A 14,611-nucleotide genomic window follows, 5' to 3' on the forward strand; every position below is an offset into this window, starting at 1 on the left:
TGTCTCCACTCCACATCTAGCAATGAAGTTTCCATTAGATACAGGGACAATCTGCATGGTCTATTAAAAATTCGATTTTCTTTAAACATTTCTTCGAAGTGAATGAGTAAAATTGAGTAAGGATGAGAATATTCATACAAGCAATTTTTATACTGGTTCGAATCAAAAGATTCTACGTCTAGTTGTTAAACACTTTAAAATGAGTGATTAACTTTTCATTAAAAAGTAGTTCAAAATACAATATGGAATGAATACAAGATGGATTATAAAACACCTCTCTTAACTAATAAGAGATGATAAAACACTTTCTTTCGACACACAAGGGAATGAATAGCTTGATTCTACTTGGCAGAGAACCAATTCCAACTCAGACACACTAAGCAATGCTTCTCCTTCTTTAAGCACTGAATTTTAAGCTCTCTTAAACACTTAAAGTTTCCTCAGACTTTCTCTGTACTTTGTTATAGTTTAAGTATGCTTTTAAGAACAATGAAGAACATTATTTATAGTCCAAGATTCAAGCTTGGTCAGTACCTGAAAAGACAGCTCCTAACTACTAGTGATAATGGATTATCTAAAGTGATAATCAATTATTGTTGGTCGTTATAAAGGTTTTTAAATCGATGATAATTGATTATCCTTAGTGGTAATTGATTATTGTCGAACCTTGGTCAATCATATCTTTCGATGATAATTGATTATTCTGAGAGATAATCGATTATTGTCGAATTGAAGTGTTTTTTGGTTTTACACATGATAATCAATTATTTTAAGATGTAATTGATTATTGTCGCATGATAGCAATACTAAAAAGCAATTTACAATGCTTTTTTTGGTTTACTAATGATATCAAAACCTACTATAAAGTATTCTACAACAAAAATGTTTTAACATAGTATGAAATTTATTCTTCAACACTTAAAATGCATCATCATCAAAATCTCTTCAATTCTTCTTATTGATAATATTATTTGATGTGTAAATAGTAGGAAGTATAATCATTATTTTGTCCCTTTTTTATGTTATCTAAACTCTTATAGATTGTTGTGGTATGAATTTTATGCAAGCTTTATGTGGTAGGTAATACATACAAATGTGATATTAAAAAATTGAGACATTTTATACCAGTTAATGGTCAAACTGGTATAAAAAGTGACACTCTTTAATGGTTATAAATAATAATAATAGTAATAATAATACAAATAATAATAATAATTTTTATCATAAATATATATAATTTAATCATTTTATAATATTTTTTTATTAAAATAAGTTATTTTATAATAAAATCATTTACAAACATTCATAAATTATGTTTCATACTTTTTCTAATTCAATAACTTGACTTTCATTTTTCTTTTCTTCTAAAATCCATTCATTTTCACTGTCTTAATCCAAAACAAAAACTCAGGGATGCTTGTCGGATGACAAAGTTTGTGGACACAAATTGGTCCTCCTTCTGAGTCTTTCCCAGCATTTTAGTAGCATGGAGGTCAGAATAAAGTCCGATTCCTACCCACGAAAATTACAGTAAATGTAGTGCCATTGTGTCCAGAAAGCATGAGAAGATTATGATTCATATTTTCTTCTACGGTACTTTGGTTGTTCACACGTGGAGATGGCTTTCCAATATCTTTCCAATATATTCAACGTCCTTTCTATCTACTTCTTAAAACATTTATGAACCAACCAATTTATTTATAGATATTTTCCCATTTATGTGGCGTTCCTGGAACTTACTAATTAACTTCATAAATTACAATATAGGCAAAGATAATTTAATTGTGATCATTTTTTAGTTATTTATCATTCTTTTCGATCACATCTCTTATATCTTTTGGACAAAATGCAAAACAAATTAAGCAGCTAGAGAGGAAATCTTCGATAAGTTTATGAAGGTCTGTTTCTTAATTAACATTGTTGAAAGATTTTTAAGAGTTTTTTTTTGTGGCTTTTTGGAATGGGTTATGTTATTACCAGAAGACAATGTGATCCTTCGAGTTGACCTAGAGATTGAATTATTAATATGTGAAATAATATACTAGGTGGGAATATGTTGGGAAACAACGGTATTTGTTCCCTCCTCTGTGAACCCCAAAATGGGGACTATGCGGAAGCGTAAAAAATGAAAGTGTAGGTAAAGAGAAAATTAACACTGGAAATTTTAACGTGGAAAATCCTCTCGGAAAAAACCACGGGACCTAGTCCAGAAAAATATCTCCATTATGAAAGTAGGATTACAGTGTTTCTCTCACTCTCTGAGGATCTCTCACTAAATCTCACCCTCTCGGATGGTATACAAGACTCTCCCTGTATCACACACTCACAAAATAGACTCTCTCTATTTTTTCTCTCCTTCACCGTGGCTCTCTTACTCACAGTGAGTTTCACTTCTTCACTTCTACGGTTGTGCCTCTTCACTCTAAAATTGGGTAGCTCTTCTTTTCTCCCTCTGTGTGTATTTGCACGTTTCTGGCTTCTCAATTTATGAAGTAAGAAAGCACAAAAAACCAAAATAGTTGTTGAGGTGGTGTGCTGAATTTACGGAAAAAGCAAATGAGTGAGTTGTGCTTTTTTGGGTGGTGGCAGACAATGCTTCATCATTCTTGTTTTATTCAACAAAACTCCCCCATAAAACAAAAATGGGTCTTCCAGTCTGTCTTCGTATCATAACTTAGTTGGAAGGTACCACGACACCAGCACCTTGACAACAATCTTCAACTTTCTTGATTGGTATTGACTTAGTCATCATGTCAGACCAATTCAAGTCTGTATGGACTTTCTCTATCTTCAATTTCTTCTCATCCAGCGCTTCTCGTATCCAGTGATACCGCACGTCGATATGCTTCGAGCGTGAATGGAACATGGGGTTCTTGGTTAGATGGATGGTACTTTGATTATCACAGTTCACCACATAATCGTCTTGATTATGTCCTAATTCACTTAGGAAATTCTTCATCCATAGCATCTCTTTAGAGGCTTCAGTCACCGCTACATACTCTGCTTCAGCAGTAGACAATGTCACACATTTTTGTAGCTTTGACTGCCAAGAAACAGCTCCCCCAGCAAAAGTAATCAGATAACCTGATGTTGACTTCCTTGAATCGACATCTCCAGCCATGTCTGAGTCTGAATATCCGATTAGCTTTAGATTTCCATTGCCAAAACACAAGCTTCTTTTGGTAGATCCTCTGAGATACCTCAGTATCCACTTAACAGCTTCCCAATGCTCCTTTCCTGGATTTGACAGGAATCTACTCACAACTCCTACAGCATAGCCAATATCTGGCCTTGTACAAACCATTGCATACATAAGGCTACCCACGACAGAAGAGTAGGGTACCTTGCTCATTTCTTCTTTTTCTTCTTCATTCTTTGGACATTGCGACTTGCTGAGTTTGAAATGTCCAGCGATTGGAACACGAGCAGGTTTGGCATTGTGCATGTTGAACCTTTTGAGAATCTTCTCAATGTAATCTTCTTGAGATATCCATAGCATTCTTCTAGAACGATCTCTGGAGATTTTCATTCCAAGTATCTTCTTTACTGCACCCAGGTCTTTCATGGCAAAAGACTTGCTCAATGCTTTCTTGAGAGCAGCTATTTTAATTTTGTCCTTTCCTACAATCAACATATCATCAACATACAAGAGAAGTATGATGGACTCACCATTTTCATAATGCTTCACAAACACGCAATGGTCTGCGGAGGTCTTCTTGAAATTATGTTGGATCATGAAGGAATCAAATTTCTTGTACCATTGTCTTGGAGCTTGCTTCAGACCATAGAGGCTTTTCTTCAGATGACACACCAAGTGTTCTTTGCCTGGTTCTTCAAAACCCTCTGGTTGCTTCATGTAAATTTCTTCTTCTAGGTCTCCATGTAAGAATGCTGTCTTGACGTCCAGTTGTTCAATCTCCAGGTCTAGTGTTGCTGCCAGACCGAGAATCGCTCTAATGGATGTCATCTTCACCACTGGTGAGAATATTTCATCAAAGTCTATTCCTTTCTTCTGGTTGCACCCCTTCACGACAATTCGTGCTTTGTACCTTGGGCTTGGGTTGTTCTCTTCATTCTTGAGCTTGAACACCCATTTGTTTTGCAATGCTCTCCTTTCTTTTGGTAGTTCTACCAAATCATAAGTCTCATTTTCCTTTAAGGATTGCATCTCTTCTTCCATGGCTTGCAACCATTTGCCTTTGTCTTCCGTCTCCATTGCTTCTACAAAGCTTTGAGGTTCACCTTCATCAGTAAAATTAACATATTCATCTGAAAAATACCTTCTTGACGGTTGCTTCTGTCTTGTTGATCGTCTCAATTGGGGTTCTTGTTGCGGAGCATCCTCAATTGGTTGATCTTCTTCCGTCAGATTAGGTTGATCTGTTTCTTCAACGATTTCATCAAGTTGTAACTCTGGTTCGGCTTGATGAGTCTCTCCCCCTGAGTTGTTTATCACAATAGGGTTTTGATCACTTATCAGTGTTGGTTTCTCCACTTTCTTGATGTCTTGGATTGTCTGATCTTCAAAGAACACCACATCTCTGCTTCGAACAATCTTTCTGTTTGCAGGATCCCATAATCTGAAACCAAATTCATCTCTTGGAGAACCAAGGTATATGCACTCTTTCGCTTTAGCATCGAGCTTTGCTCTTTCATCTTTCGGAATATGAACTGATGCCTTACATCCGAAGACTTTCAAGTTGCGATATGAGGCCTTTTTACCGGACCATACTTCTTCTGGTATCTTACCGTTTAATGGTCTTGAAGGTGATAAGTTGATCAATTGAGTTGCTGTTAGCACTGCCTCCCCCCAGAATGTCTTGGGAAGTTTTGCGTGAGACAACATGCTTCTGACCTTCTCGGCAATCGTTCTATTGAATCTTTCAGCTACACCGTTCATTTGAGGTGTTTTGGGAGGTACTTTCTCATGTCTGATCCCATGAGTCTTGCAATAGTGCTCGAATGGACCTCTGTACTCTCCACCATTATCACTTCTCAAGCATTTCAACTTTCTACCAGTTTCACGTTCAACAGAGGCGTGAAACTCCTTGAAGATTCGTAGAACTTCGTCTTTTCTTTTCAATGGATAGACCCACAATCTTCTAGAGTGGTCATCAATGAAGGTAACAAAATATTGAGCTCCACCAAGGGACTTTTCAGATGTTGAACAGACATCTGAATACACAAGATCCAAAATATGCTCTCTTCTACTTCTATTATCAGATTTATGGAAAGATACTTTGTGCTGCTTACCTGCTAGGCAGTCTTCACATAATTCAAGTGGTTGTCCTTTTATACTTTGGAGATGATCTTTTGCGAGGATCTCTAATCCCTTCTCGCTCATGTGGCCCAGTCTTTTATGCCACAACTCCTTACTTTCTTCTTGAGCAACATTCGTCTCTCCTTTGTATATTTTTCCTTGCATGCAGTACAAGGAGCCTTCCTTCTTGCCTCGAGCAACAATCATGCTTCCTTGACAGAGTTTCCATCTTCCATCGCTGAATTGGTTGTTCATTCCAGCATCATCTAGCTTACCGACTGAAATAAGGTTTAGACGTATCTCTGGTACATGTCTTACCTCCTTCAGCACAAGTTTGTTTCCATTTTCTGTCATCAAAGTCACTTCTCCTATGCCCACAATTTTGCTTGTGACATGATTACCCATCTTCACTGTTCCAAAGTCTCCTTTTTGATAGGATGAGAAGAATCCCTCATGAGGAGTAACATGGAAAGATGCTCCGGTATCTACTATCCAAGTGCAGTCATCAAAAGCAATATTTAGATAGTTTACCTCAGTGATAAGGAACACATTCTCATCATTTGATACCACCGCTGTTGTAGTCTTTTCCTCCAACTTCTTTTTGGGATCTATCACATCAAGGTGTACAGTTCCATTCTTCTGATCTCTTTTCAGGAATCTACATTCTTGCTTCTTGTGACCATCTTTTCCACAATAGAAGCATGTCAAACCTTTGGAACGAGACTTGAATCTTCCTCGTGACTTTTCACGTTTTCCTTTGTTTCTGTGTTCACTCCTTCCTCTATTCTCAACAACGTTGGCTTCTGAGTGACTACTCATTCCTCTTTCTTTCCTTCTGGACTCTTCATTCAGCAAACTGTCTGTAATGTTATCCAGCTTGAGTTTTCCATCTGGTGTTGAGTTACTGAGAGTGACCACCAATGTGTCCCAACTCTCCGGTAGGGAACTAAGGAGTAGAAGAGCTTGTAACTCGTCATCAATCTTCATATCCGCCTTCATTAATTGATTCACAATACCTTTGAAGGTGTTGAGATGCTCGATCATATTCTGGTCGTCAGTGTACTCCAACTTTACGAGTCGTCTCACAAGGTGAGCTTTATTTCTGGGAGTCTTCTTTTGAATCAAAGATTCAAGCTTTGTCCATAACTCATACGCATCGGTATAAGTCGATACATGCTCAAACAAGCTTTTGTCGATGTATTTCCGAATCATAGCCACTGTTTTACGATTCAGAATCTCCCAATCTTTTTCAGCCTTCCCTTCCGGAATTTCCGAATTTGTGATCGGCTCATACAAATCCTTGCAGTATAGATGATCTTCCATCATCGGCTTCCAGTAGGAATAATTATCCGCAGTTAGCTTGAACATGTCTCCTTCCATCTTGAGTTTCACAGGATTCTGACTTTTTCGAACCGGTAGCTCTGATACCACTGTTGGGATACAACGGTATTTGTTCCCTCCTCTGTGAACCCCAAAATGGGGACTATGCGGAAGCGTAAAAAATGAAAGTGTAGGTAAAGAGAAAATTAACACTGGAAATTTTAACGTGGAAAATCCTCTCGGAAAAAACCACGGGACCTAGTCCAGAAAAATATCTCCACTATGAAAGTAGGATTACAGTGTTTCTCTCACTCTCTGAGGATCTCTCACTAAATCTCACCCTCTCGGATGGTATACAAGACTCTCCCTGTATCACACACTCACAAAATAGACTCTCTCTATTTTTTCTCTCCTTCACCGTGGCACTCTTACTCACAGTGAGTTTCACTTCTTCACTTCTACGGTTGTGCCTCTTCACTCTAAAATTGGGTAGCTCTTCTTTTCTCCCTCTGTGTGTATTTGCACGTTTCTGGCTTCTCAATTTATGAAGTAAGAAAGCACAAAAAACCAAAATAGTTGTTGAGGTGGTGTGCTGAATTTACGGAAAAAGCAAATGAGTGAGTTGTGCTTTTTTGGGTGGTGGCAGACAATGCTTCATCATTCTTGTTTTATTCAACAGAATATGATGATATGTACACAAATAACATAACCTATAAGTTAGTTTTTATAAGCGAAATAATTCGTAAAAGGTAAATGAAACCAGATCGTAAGCAAAAGGAATGTTCCAAGACTTGTGCGAAAACATGAGAATACTAAGTTCTGTCAATACGTAAACAACCTTCAGCACCTTAAAGTTCAAGAGTGCTGAAGCAAAAACATCAACCTCATAAATTAACAACACATAACATGCACACATCAAATTGAGACCAAAGCAAAAACAGATGTCAAAATCACACACACTTCTTTTGGAACAAAAAACAGACAAATTATGCGAATTGCACTTTGCAGTTCCATACCCTTCTACACATCTTTTTCCAAGGAATCACTGATTAGACCTACCATGTCAGTGTGGAACCCAACCCCTTAACAACTCTTGAAGACTCTCACATCTTGCGGTTGTAAATGCTTCCACAGCCATGGTGATGTCATCATCTTGCAAGTTTGACACACGGTCTTCTATCATTTGAAAACTAGTTTCAGACACATTAAAATCAGACTCAGAAGAGAGTGATGTTCCGGTGACGGTGAATAGTTTAATATTGGTAGAGACTAAAGGAAGCTTCCAACTGGTGACGCTGAATGAGGATACTGGTGATGGAAGGTCATGATTTGTGGCAAGTATAAGGTCATACATGTTGTATACTGTGTTGTGTTTGATTGACAGTGAATCTGAAGAGGAAGGAGAAAGTTGTGTTGGGATTTTGCTCAACATTAGCTGAGGGTGATGTGAGGAGTGAGATTCAACTTGCAACATAGATCCTCTGGCTTCAGCTTCAAGTCGAGCATTCTCCCACTGAGCCACGTGATCCATGTTCATGGTGTCCTTGGACTGCTCATGATGACCACCGCCATAGTCTTCAAAGTTGTTCCTTTTTATTGGTTTGTGAGTGAGCGGATCTAAGCCCATTCTGATGAGTCTTTTCTTGACATTGGTGTTCCAATAATTCTTGATTTCATTGTCTGTTCTTTGAGGCAGATGAGCTGCTATGATTGACCATCTGTGATTGCAATACAAAAACATGATTAGCTTCTGTTCAAACAACAGAAAAATCACAAAACCAGAAGAAACTAAAGGTCACTTGTTTCCAAGAAGAGCATGGAGTTGAATAATGGTGTGGTCTTCCTCCGAGCTGAAGTTTCCTCGTTTTATATCAGGTTTGAGATAGTTAATCCACCTCAATCTGCAACTCTTTCCACATCTTTCAAGACCTAGACATATATCATACATGTAGGTAACAAAGAAAATTAGGAATTATTTATTCCTCGGTGGACCAAGAACATTTAGACTCATGGATCCAAGAAAAAGAAAAAGGTACAGATAAGTTGTATCTTACCTGCTTTGGCAGGTACTGACCGCCAATTTCCATGGCCATGTTTTTCAACATAAACAAGGAGCTTATTGTCTTCTTCTGGAGTCCATGGTCCTTTCTTGAACCCTACCTTCTCACAGCATGGCATCCTTCCCATTTTTATGACAAACTGATTAGGAGAAACAATGCTTCTTGGTAAGCAGCACCAGTACAAAAGTTAACCTATATAAACATATATATGTGTGTGTATGTATGTATATATAGTGAGAGTACTTTTAGCATGGTTGGGCAAACACTTTCAAATGGAAATTTATTGAGAATGGTTAATTTTGAGAAGGGAGCTAATATCTTGCTCTTAAAAGATGTAAAATTTAAATTGAAAAAAACTTAGAACATATTCTTTGTAGTATATTATTAGTTGAAATTTATGGAATAGTACAAAACTTCGAAAATCTTCTATACGATGTTGTATTAATAAATAAATTCCATCCAAATATACAAGGAAGAATATTTTGAAACTATTGGTTATATCAATTTTCTAATTAATATAAAGGTGGATTAAAATAAAATCCATGAATTAAAAACCTTAATTATCGGCTCTTAAAAGATTACAAAGCAATATTAAGTAGATTAACTACACCATTATCCATTTTAATATTTGTTATCATACATAATAGAACTGAGAAAAAAAACTGTATTTGATCAAACCCGAAAAAATTCGAAAAAAAATTGAATATAGAATCGGGTTAGATTTGACAAGTGAAAAATGTTAGAATTTTATCAATATCCAACTCAGTCTCAAATTTATATTTTAAGATCTATAAATATATTTTAAATTTTAAATTTTATTTTAAAATCATATTGCTTTATTAAAATTTAGTAGTAAATTATTTAAAATTATAGTCAATTATAATAATCATTATTGAAATTATACATATTTTTGTTTGTTAAAAGTTCCGTATACATGTCTTTTTTACTATAAATTAAAAATTTTAAAAATTTAACTCACATCTTAAATCAGACTAACTCAATACATTAAATAATTAAATATAAATTTTAAAATATTAAATTTAAATTATATTGAATTCATTAGATTAGATTCGAATTTAATACAATCCAATCCGACCGACACTAATGCATAAAGAAGGAAGTTGGCAAAAACTTTTTCCAATTTTCTAATTAAAATAATTAAAGTTTGTTTCAAAATAATTAAGTCGACCATGACTACTCGATAGATTAAAAACAATTAATAATTAAATAAGGATAAAGGATACTTTTTTTCCATAGACTTTTTTCTAGAAAGTCAAAATAAAGTTGTGTACTATCTTTATAGCATATAAAGCTGTGTACTTTTACAAAATTAAGCTAAATATTTTTCAACTTATACTATTTATACAAATTTGAAATATTAAGTATTTAAAAATTCTTGGGTAAGAATGTACGATGGTAGGTCATTGATACCGTAATCAGTATAAATATTTTGTACCCTAAGAAGGGGTCAGAATAAACGTGGCAGGTCCCAAGCTATACCCTTGTCCTTCTGCAGCTTTTTTGTTTATGACGTATATTATTTACTAGTTTGCGTAAAATAATTATTCTCTACATATTTGTTCGTGTATTTCTAATCTTTTTATCTTCTCCATGTACGTAGGTTCTACGTTCTAAACTCTAAAATAGTATAATTATTAAAAATATTAAAAGTGAAAAAACTTAATCAATTTTGTTTTGTGCTTACAAGAATTCATTAATATATGAGTATTCATGCGCACATGATATGATCTGATAGTAGAAGTTATATATACGTAGGTGATATTTTTCTTTATAGTTCAAATGAAAGTTGATTTTCTTTTATTTATTTAAAAAAATAGGATGTTATATGTTATTTTTTAATTTAATTCGTCAACTTAATTATTGTTATTTCAATTCTTGAAAGCATTTTTAAATTTTCAATTAAATGGTACAGAATACATAAATTATTTTGTAAAATCACGGCATCTTCAATTTCTTATTTCTTATATTTTTTTTCCTTTCGAATAATTCATCTTCACATCTCATATATTTTTAATCAAATTTACCATTTAAAAGGTAATATTCATTGTCTTAAAAGTGTGTTAAGTCTTAGCCTCAAAAGCTTAATAATAGCTTGATATTTACATAAGGTAACAAGTTCTCCAAAAGCACTAAGAAAACTATTATGTTGAGTAACTCTGAATAGAGATGTGTCAAATCACACCTAAGGTCATTGCGTCCAAGAACATTTAGACTATTGGCTTGTTGGAATATTCAGTGAAGGAAGCTTGACACAATTTGAGAATATAAGGTACAAGAAGGCATATAATTAAATGAGAAGCTAAAAAAGGCATATTTTAATTTTGAGTGAAAAGTTAAACGATTAAAAACATAGTTAATTCTAATTTATTTCATAATTGTTTTTATATCTCTAATGTACTTTTATCAGAACTTCTGTATGATTATGTTCAAATGATGTGTTATCAACTACAGTGAATCAAATAACGAGAATGTTTTACTTTTAATTTCCAAGTATTAAATTGCATAAACTCTTGATTTACTAAGTAATATAAAAAAAAAGCTTATTTTTTTTATTCTCTTTATCCTTAATTTTTATTTCATTTTGAAAAAATTTGTTTTGATAAAATAATTTTTATTATCTCTCAATAATTTCACTAGTTTGATATCTAAAAACTTTTCTTAAACTTTTAAAGTATTTTTCATTTTATCATTTTCTTCATTATACGTTTATCTTCATTTCTACTATTTTGTTTTGTTCATTAGTATATTAAATTGTTTTTATGACGTACATTTAATATTTTTACTTCTTTTTAATAATTTCATTAATTGTTTATTTTTATTAAGTAAAATATTTTTTTGATAATTATATTTATTTTTTAATTCATTATCATATAATTTTAAATAAAATTATATGAAAAAATTTTATATACTGTAATATAATAATTCAATGACATGTCATTCTATAATTTCTTTTACTATTTTTTTTTTTCTGGATTGAAGGGTAGCCATAATATTTAAGTTTCTATTGTACTATAAAATATTTAAAATTAATAGATAGGTAAAATACATAAAAACTAATACAGAACAAAAATAGAATGTTTGAATAATTAAATTCATAATATAATAATAGTAATAACAATAATAATTTTTCAATTTTTTCAAATATCAATTTTTAGAAAAACCAAAATTATTTTCATATTACAATTTTAAAATTTAGAACAACATTAGTTACTATTTTTCTTTATAATTTTATTTTTATTTAAATTTTAACTGTTTTAATATATGTACTCATTGTAACAGAAATAAAAATAAGTAAATCTTCATAAAAACGAGTATATAGAGTTCTGTTCAATCTGTTGCTAATGTTTTGAAGAGTTTGAAATCTTCATATCATCTCTTTTTTAGCTACAAGGTTGTGATGCATATTTGGAATTCGTTGCAAAATATGTTTAAATGTTCAATAGACTTTAGTTTCGTTATTTTTACTTTAGATATTATTTCTGATAATGGTAGTACCCAACTTCAAGACACAAGTTAAGCTATTTTCATTCATGTTATATAGAGTATATGGAAATTGAGGAATTCTAATAAGTTTGGTACTCCAATGCATATTATCTATATATTCATGTTCTTAGACTGTGTTCGCTTAAAAAAGTGATTTGAGGGAGAGTAGGTGAAAGAATTTGAGTGTGAATTTATTAATATTTTTTATAAAAGATTTGGAAGTGGGTTAGAGTGAATTTGGAAATAAAGTTTTTGAAAATTAGTGTAGAATTTGAATGATGTGACAGATAAAAAAATGATTTAATTGTGAGAAATTAAAGATTACGAAAATATCCTTAGTAGTAAAAATAGTATAAAATGATAATTGTTAATATTATATATAATTGTAAAAATTATTTTGAGAGAAAAAAATAAAAATTAAATTTTAACATGAAAAATAATTGTTTATTATTATTTTTATTTTTGTTGTTGTTATTATTATTATTATTATTATTATTTATTCGAATATATATAGTTAGAACTGAATATATTCATTGTGTAACTGAATATGAAGGAAAGAGAATCAAATAAAGGATTGTGTATTCAACACCACCTTTGAACAACACCTAGGGAACAGAATTCATGCATTGTGTGCTTTGAACAAGCCTTAGAATCAAATAAGGCTTTGGTAGAATTAGTTTCAGCTCTAAGTTTCTCTCCTCTACAACCTCCATGGACACCACCTTCATTTTCAACCTCTTCGATGGACATGAGTTCTCCTTCAACACTTTTAATATAATCTAATATCTTCTGAGGTAAATATGGTAATGGTGAAGGGTTATTTTGTAATTTCATGCCTAATCCATCTCCGAGCAACTCCGAAAGATTGCAAAACCTCACCTATCCGTCAAATTTAGCGATGGAAAAAATATTCCGCAGGTAAAAATATACGTAGGTAAAATCTGCTGCGGATAGTTACTACCCACGAGTATTTATTACCTGCGGATAACGGGTAGCAGATATTTTAATACCCGCTTTTAAACGGGTCGGGTGCGGGTATTATACTATCCGTCTCATGGGTACCCGTTACCCGCAAAAAATAATAAAAAAATATTAATTTTTATTTTTTTAAATTAAATTTAATTAAAAATAAAATCAATTTATATTTTATTAGGTTAAATTTAATTAAAATTAAATTTTAATTTACTTTATATTATATTATATATATATATATATATTGTAATTTTATTTAAAAAATGTATAAAATATATTTTTTGAATATTTTGCTTGTACCCGCGGGTTTTAAAACACCTGCGGGTACTTTCTAAGCGAATACCCGTGCGGGTAGCGGGCGGGTAGCGGATCAAATTATTTTTTGTGGGTCGAGTTACGGGTAGGCACTATCTGTGTCCGACCAAACCAGTTGTCATCCCTACTCAAATCCGCGCCTTTACTCGCTCTAGAATCAGTCCAAACGAACACTTATAATCCTCTCACATCCAAATGAACAGTTTTATCCCCTTAAACGAACGCACCCTTAAATTTCTTAAAGTTCCTAATATAACTATATAATTTGAATGAGACTCCATACGTATATTATAGTTTTATTGTTTTTGTTAGTATTTTTAGAGCTGGTAAAGGAAAATACATAAGAAAAATTTCTTCATATATCGACATTGATAATGTCTTGAAGATTGAAATTATGAGTTATGCTTGTTATTGAGTTAGTGATGGTCAAAATTGATCTTTCTTATAGTACAAAAATGATTGCATGATACTGTTTTGTTTACTTTTTTGTTGCTTGATCTTAGAGATATAAATGGAATGTCACTTTACCAAGATTAAATATTTAAATTGTAGAATTTTTCATATTTTTATAAAAGAGGTCTTGATATAGTCTTGCTATGACGGTTGATTTGAAAATATATATATATATATATATATATATATATATATATATATATATATATTAGTATAAAAGTATGATTGTCTATATTGGTTATGAACAAATTTTAGTTTGTGCTTTGATTCGAGGTTAAGTATTCTTTCATAAATAGTCTCCAAATTTCAAGTCAAAGTTTTATTTTCAATCTTCTTTTCACTGTTCGATCAGGTTGAGTGCTATATGTAAAAATTAATTTGATGCTAAAGTTAGTGTTTATTCAAATGTTTAGTAATAAATGTGTATGAAAAATAACCAAATGTATGGATTTCAAATCTGTATTTATAGATTTTGGGATGAGTTTCTGATTAATATTGGCCTAATTAGGATACAATATAGTAATGACTTGGATTAGGGCTAAGATAATTATTACTAACCTAGTTTATGGTTCGACCGACGACCCAATATGAGATTCGTGCACTCGCTTGAAGTGAAAGGTCGTGCGTTGTCGATCATCGGATCGAGCTGGTTTCAACCGTTGAGATTCGTATACTTTTCATAACATAGAGACCCAATGTCTTCATTTTTAAAACCGAGTACTAAACT

At 32.7% G+C, this 14,611-nt stretch overlaps 1 protein-coding gene across 1 annotated transcript; it reads right to left on the minus strand.

Moving 5' to 3' along the window:
- Nucleotides 1–7,276: 7,276 nt before the first annotated feature.
- On the minus strand, nucleotides 7,277–8,820 carry LOC108334950 (transcription factor MYB106). The gene is made up of 3 exons (XM_017570869.2): nucleotides 8,635–8,820; nucleotides 8,380–8,509; nucleotides 7,277–8,298 (listed from the first exon to the last, which is right to left on the minus strand). Exons 1-3 carry the CDS (start codon nucleotides 8,765–8,767, stop codon nucleotides 7,644–7,646), a joined length of 918 nt encoding a protein of 305 aa, XP_017426358.1. The 5' UTR covers nucleotides 8,768–8,820; the 3' UTR covers nucleotides 7,277–7,643.
- Nucleotides 8,821–14,611: the final 5,791 nt, after the last annotated feature.

Source organism: Vigna angularis, chromosome 10 (genome assembly GCF_016808095.1).
Source record: "Vigna angularis cultivar LongXiaoDou No.4 chromosome 10, ASM1680809v1, whole genome shotgun sequence".
NCBI classification, from domain to species: domain Eukaryota; kingdom Viridiplantae; phylum Streptophyta; class Magnoliopsida; order Fabales; family Fabaceae; genus Vigna; species Vigna angularis.

Excerpts from the sequence above, each read along its gene's own strand:
- LOC108334950 (XM_017570869.2), bottom strand. The coding sequence starts at position 8,767 with ATGGGAAGGATGCCATGCTGTGAGAAGGTAGGGTTCAAGAAAGGACCA. Across the intron at positions 8,510-8,634 it reads GTCAGTACCTGCCAAAGCAG|GTCTTGAAAGATGTGGAAAG; the intron begins GTAAGATACAAC and ends ATATATGTCTAG. Across the intron at positions 8,299-8,379 it reads CATGCTCTTCTTGGAAACAA|ATGGTCAATCATAGCAGCTC; the intron begins GTGACCTTTAGT and ends TTGCAATCACAG.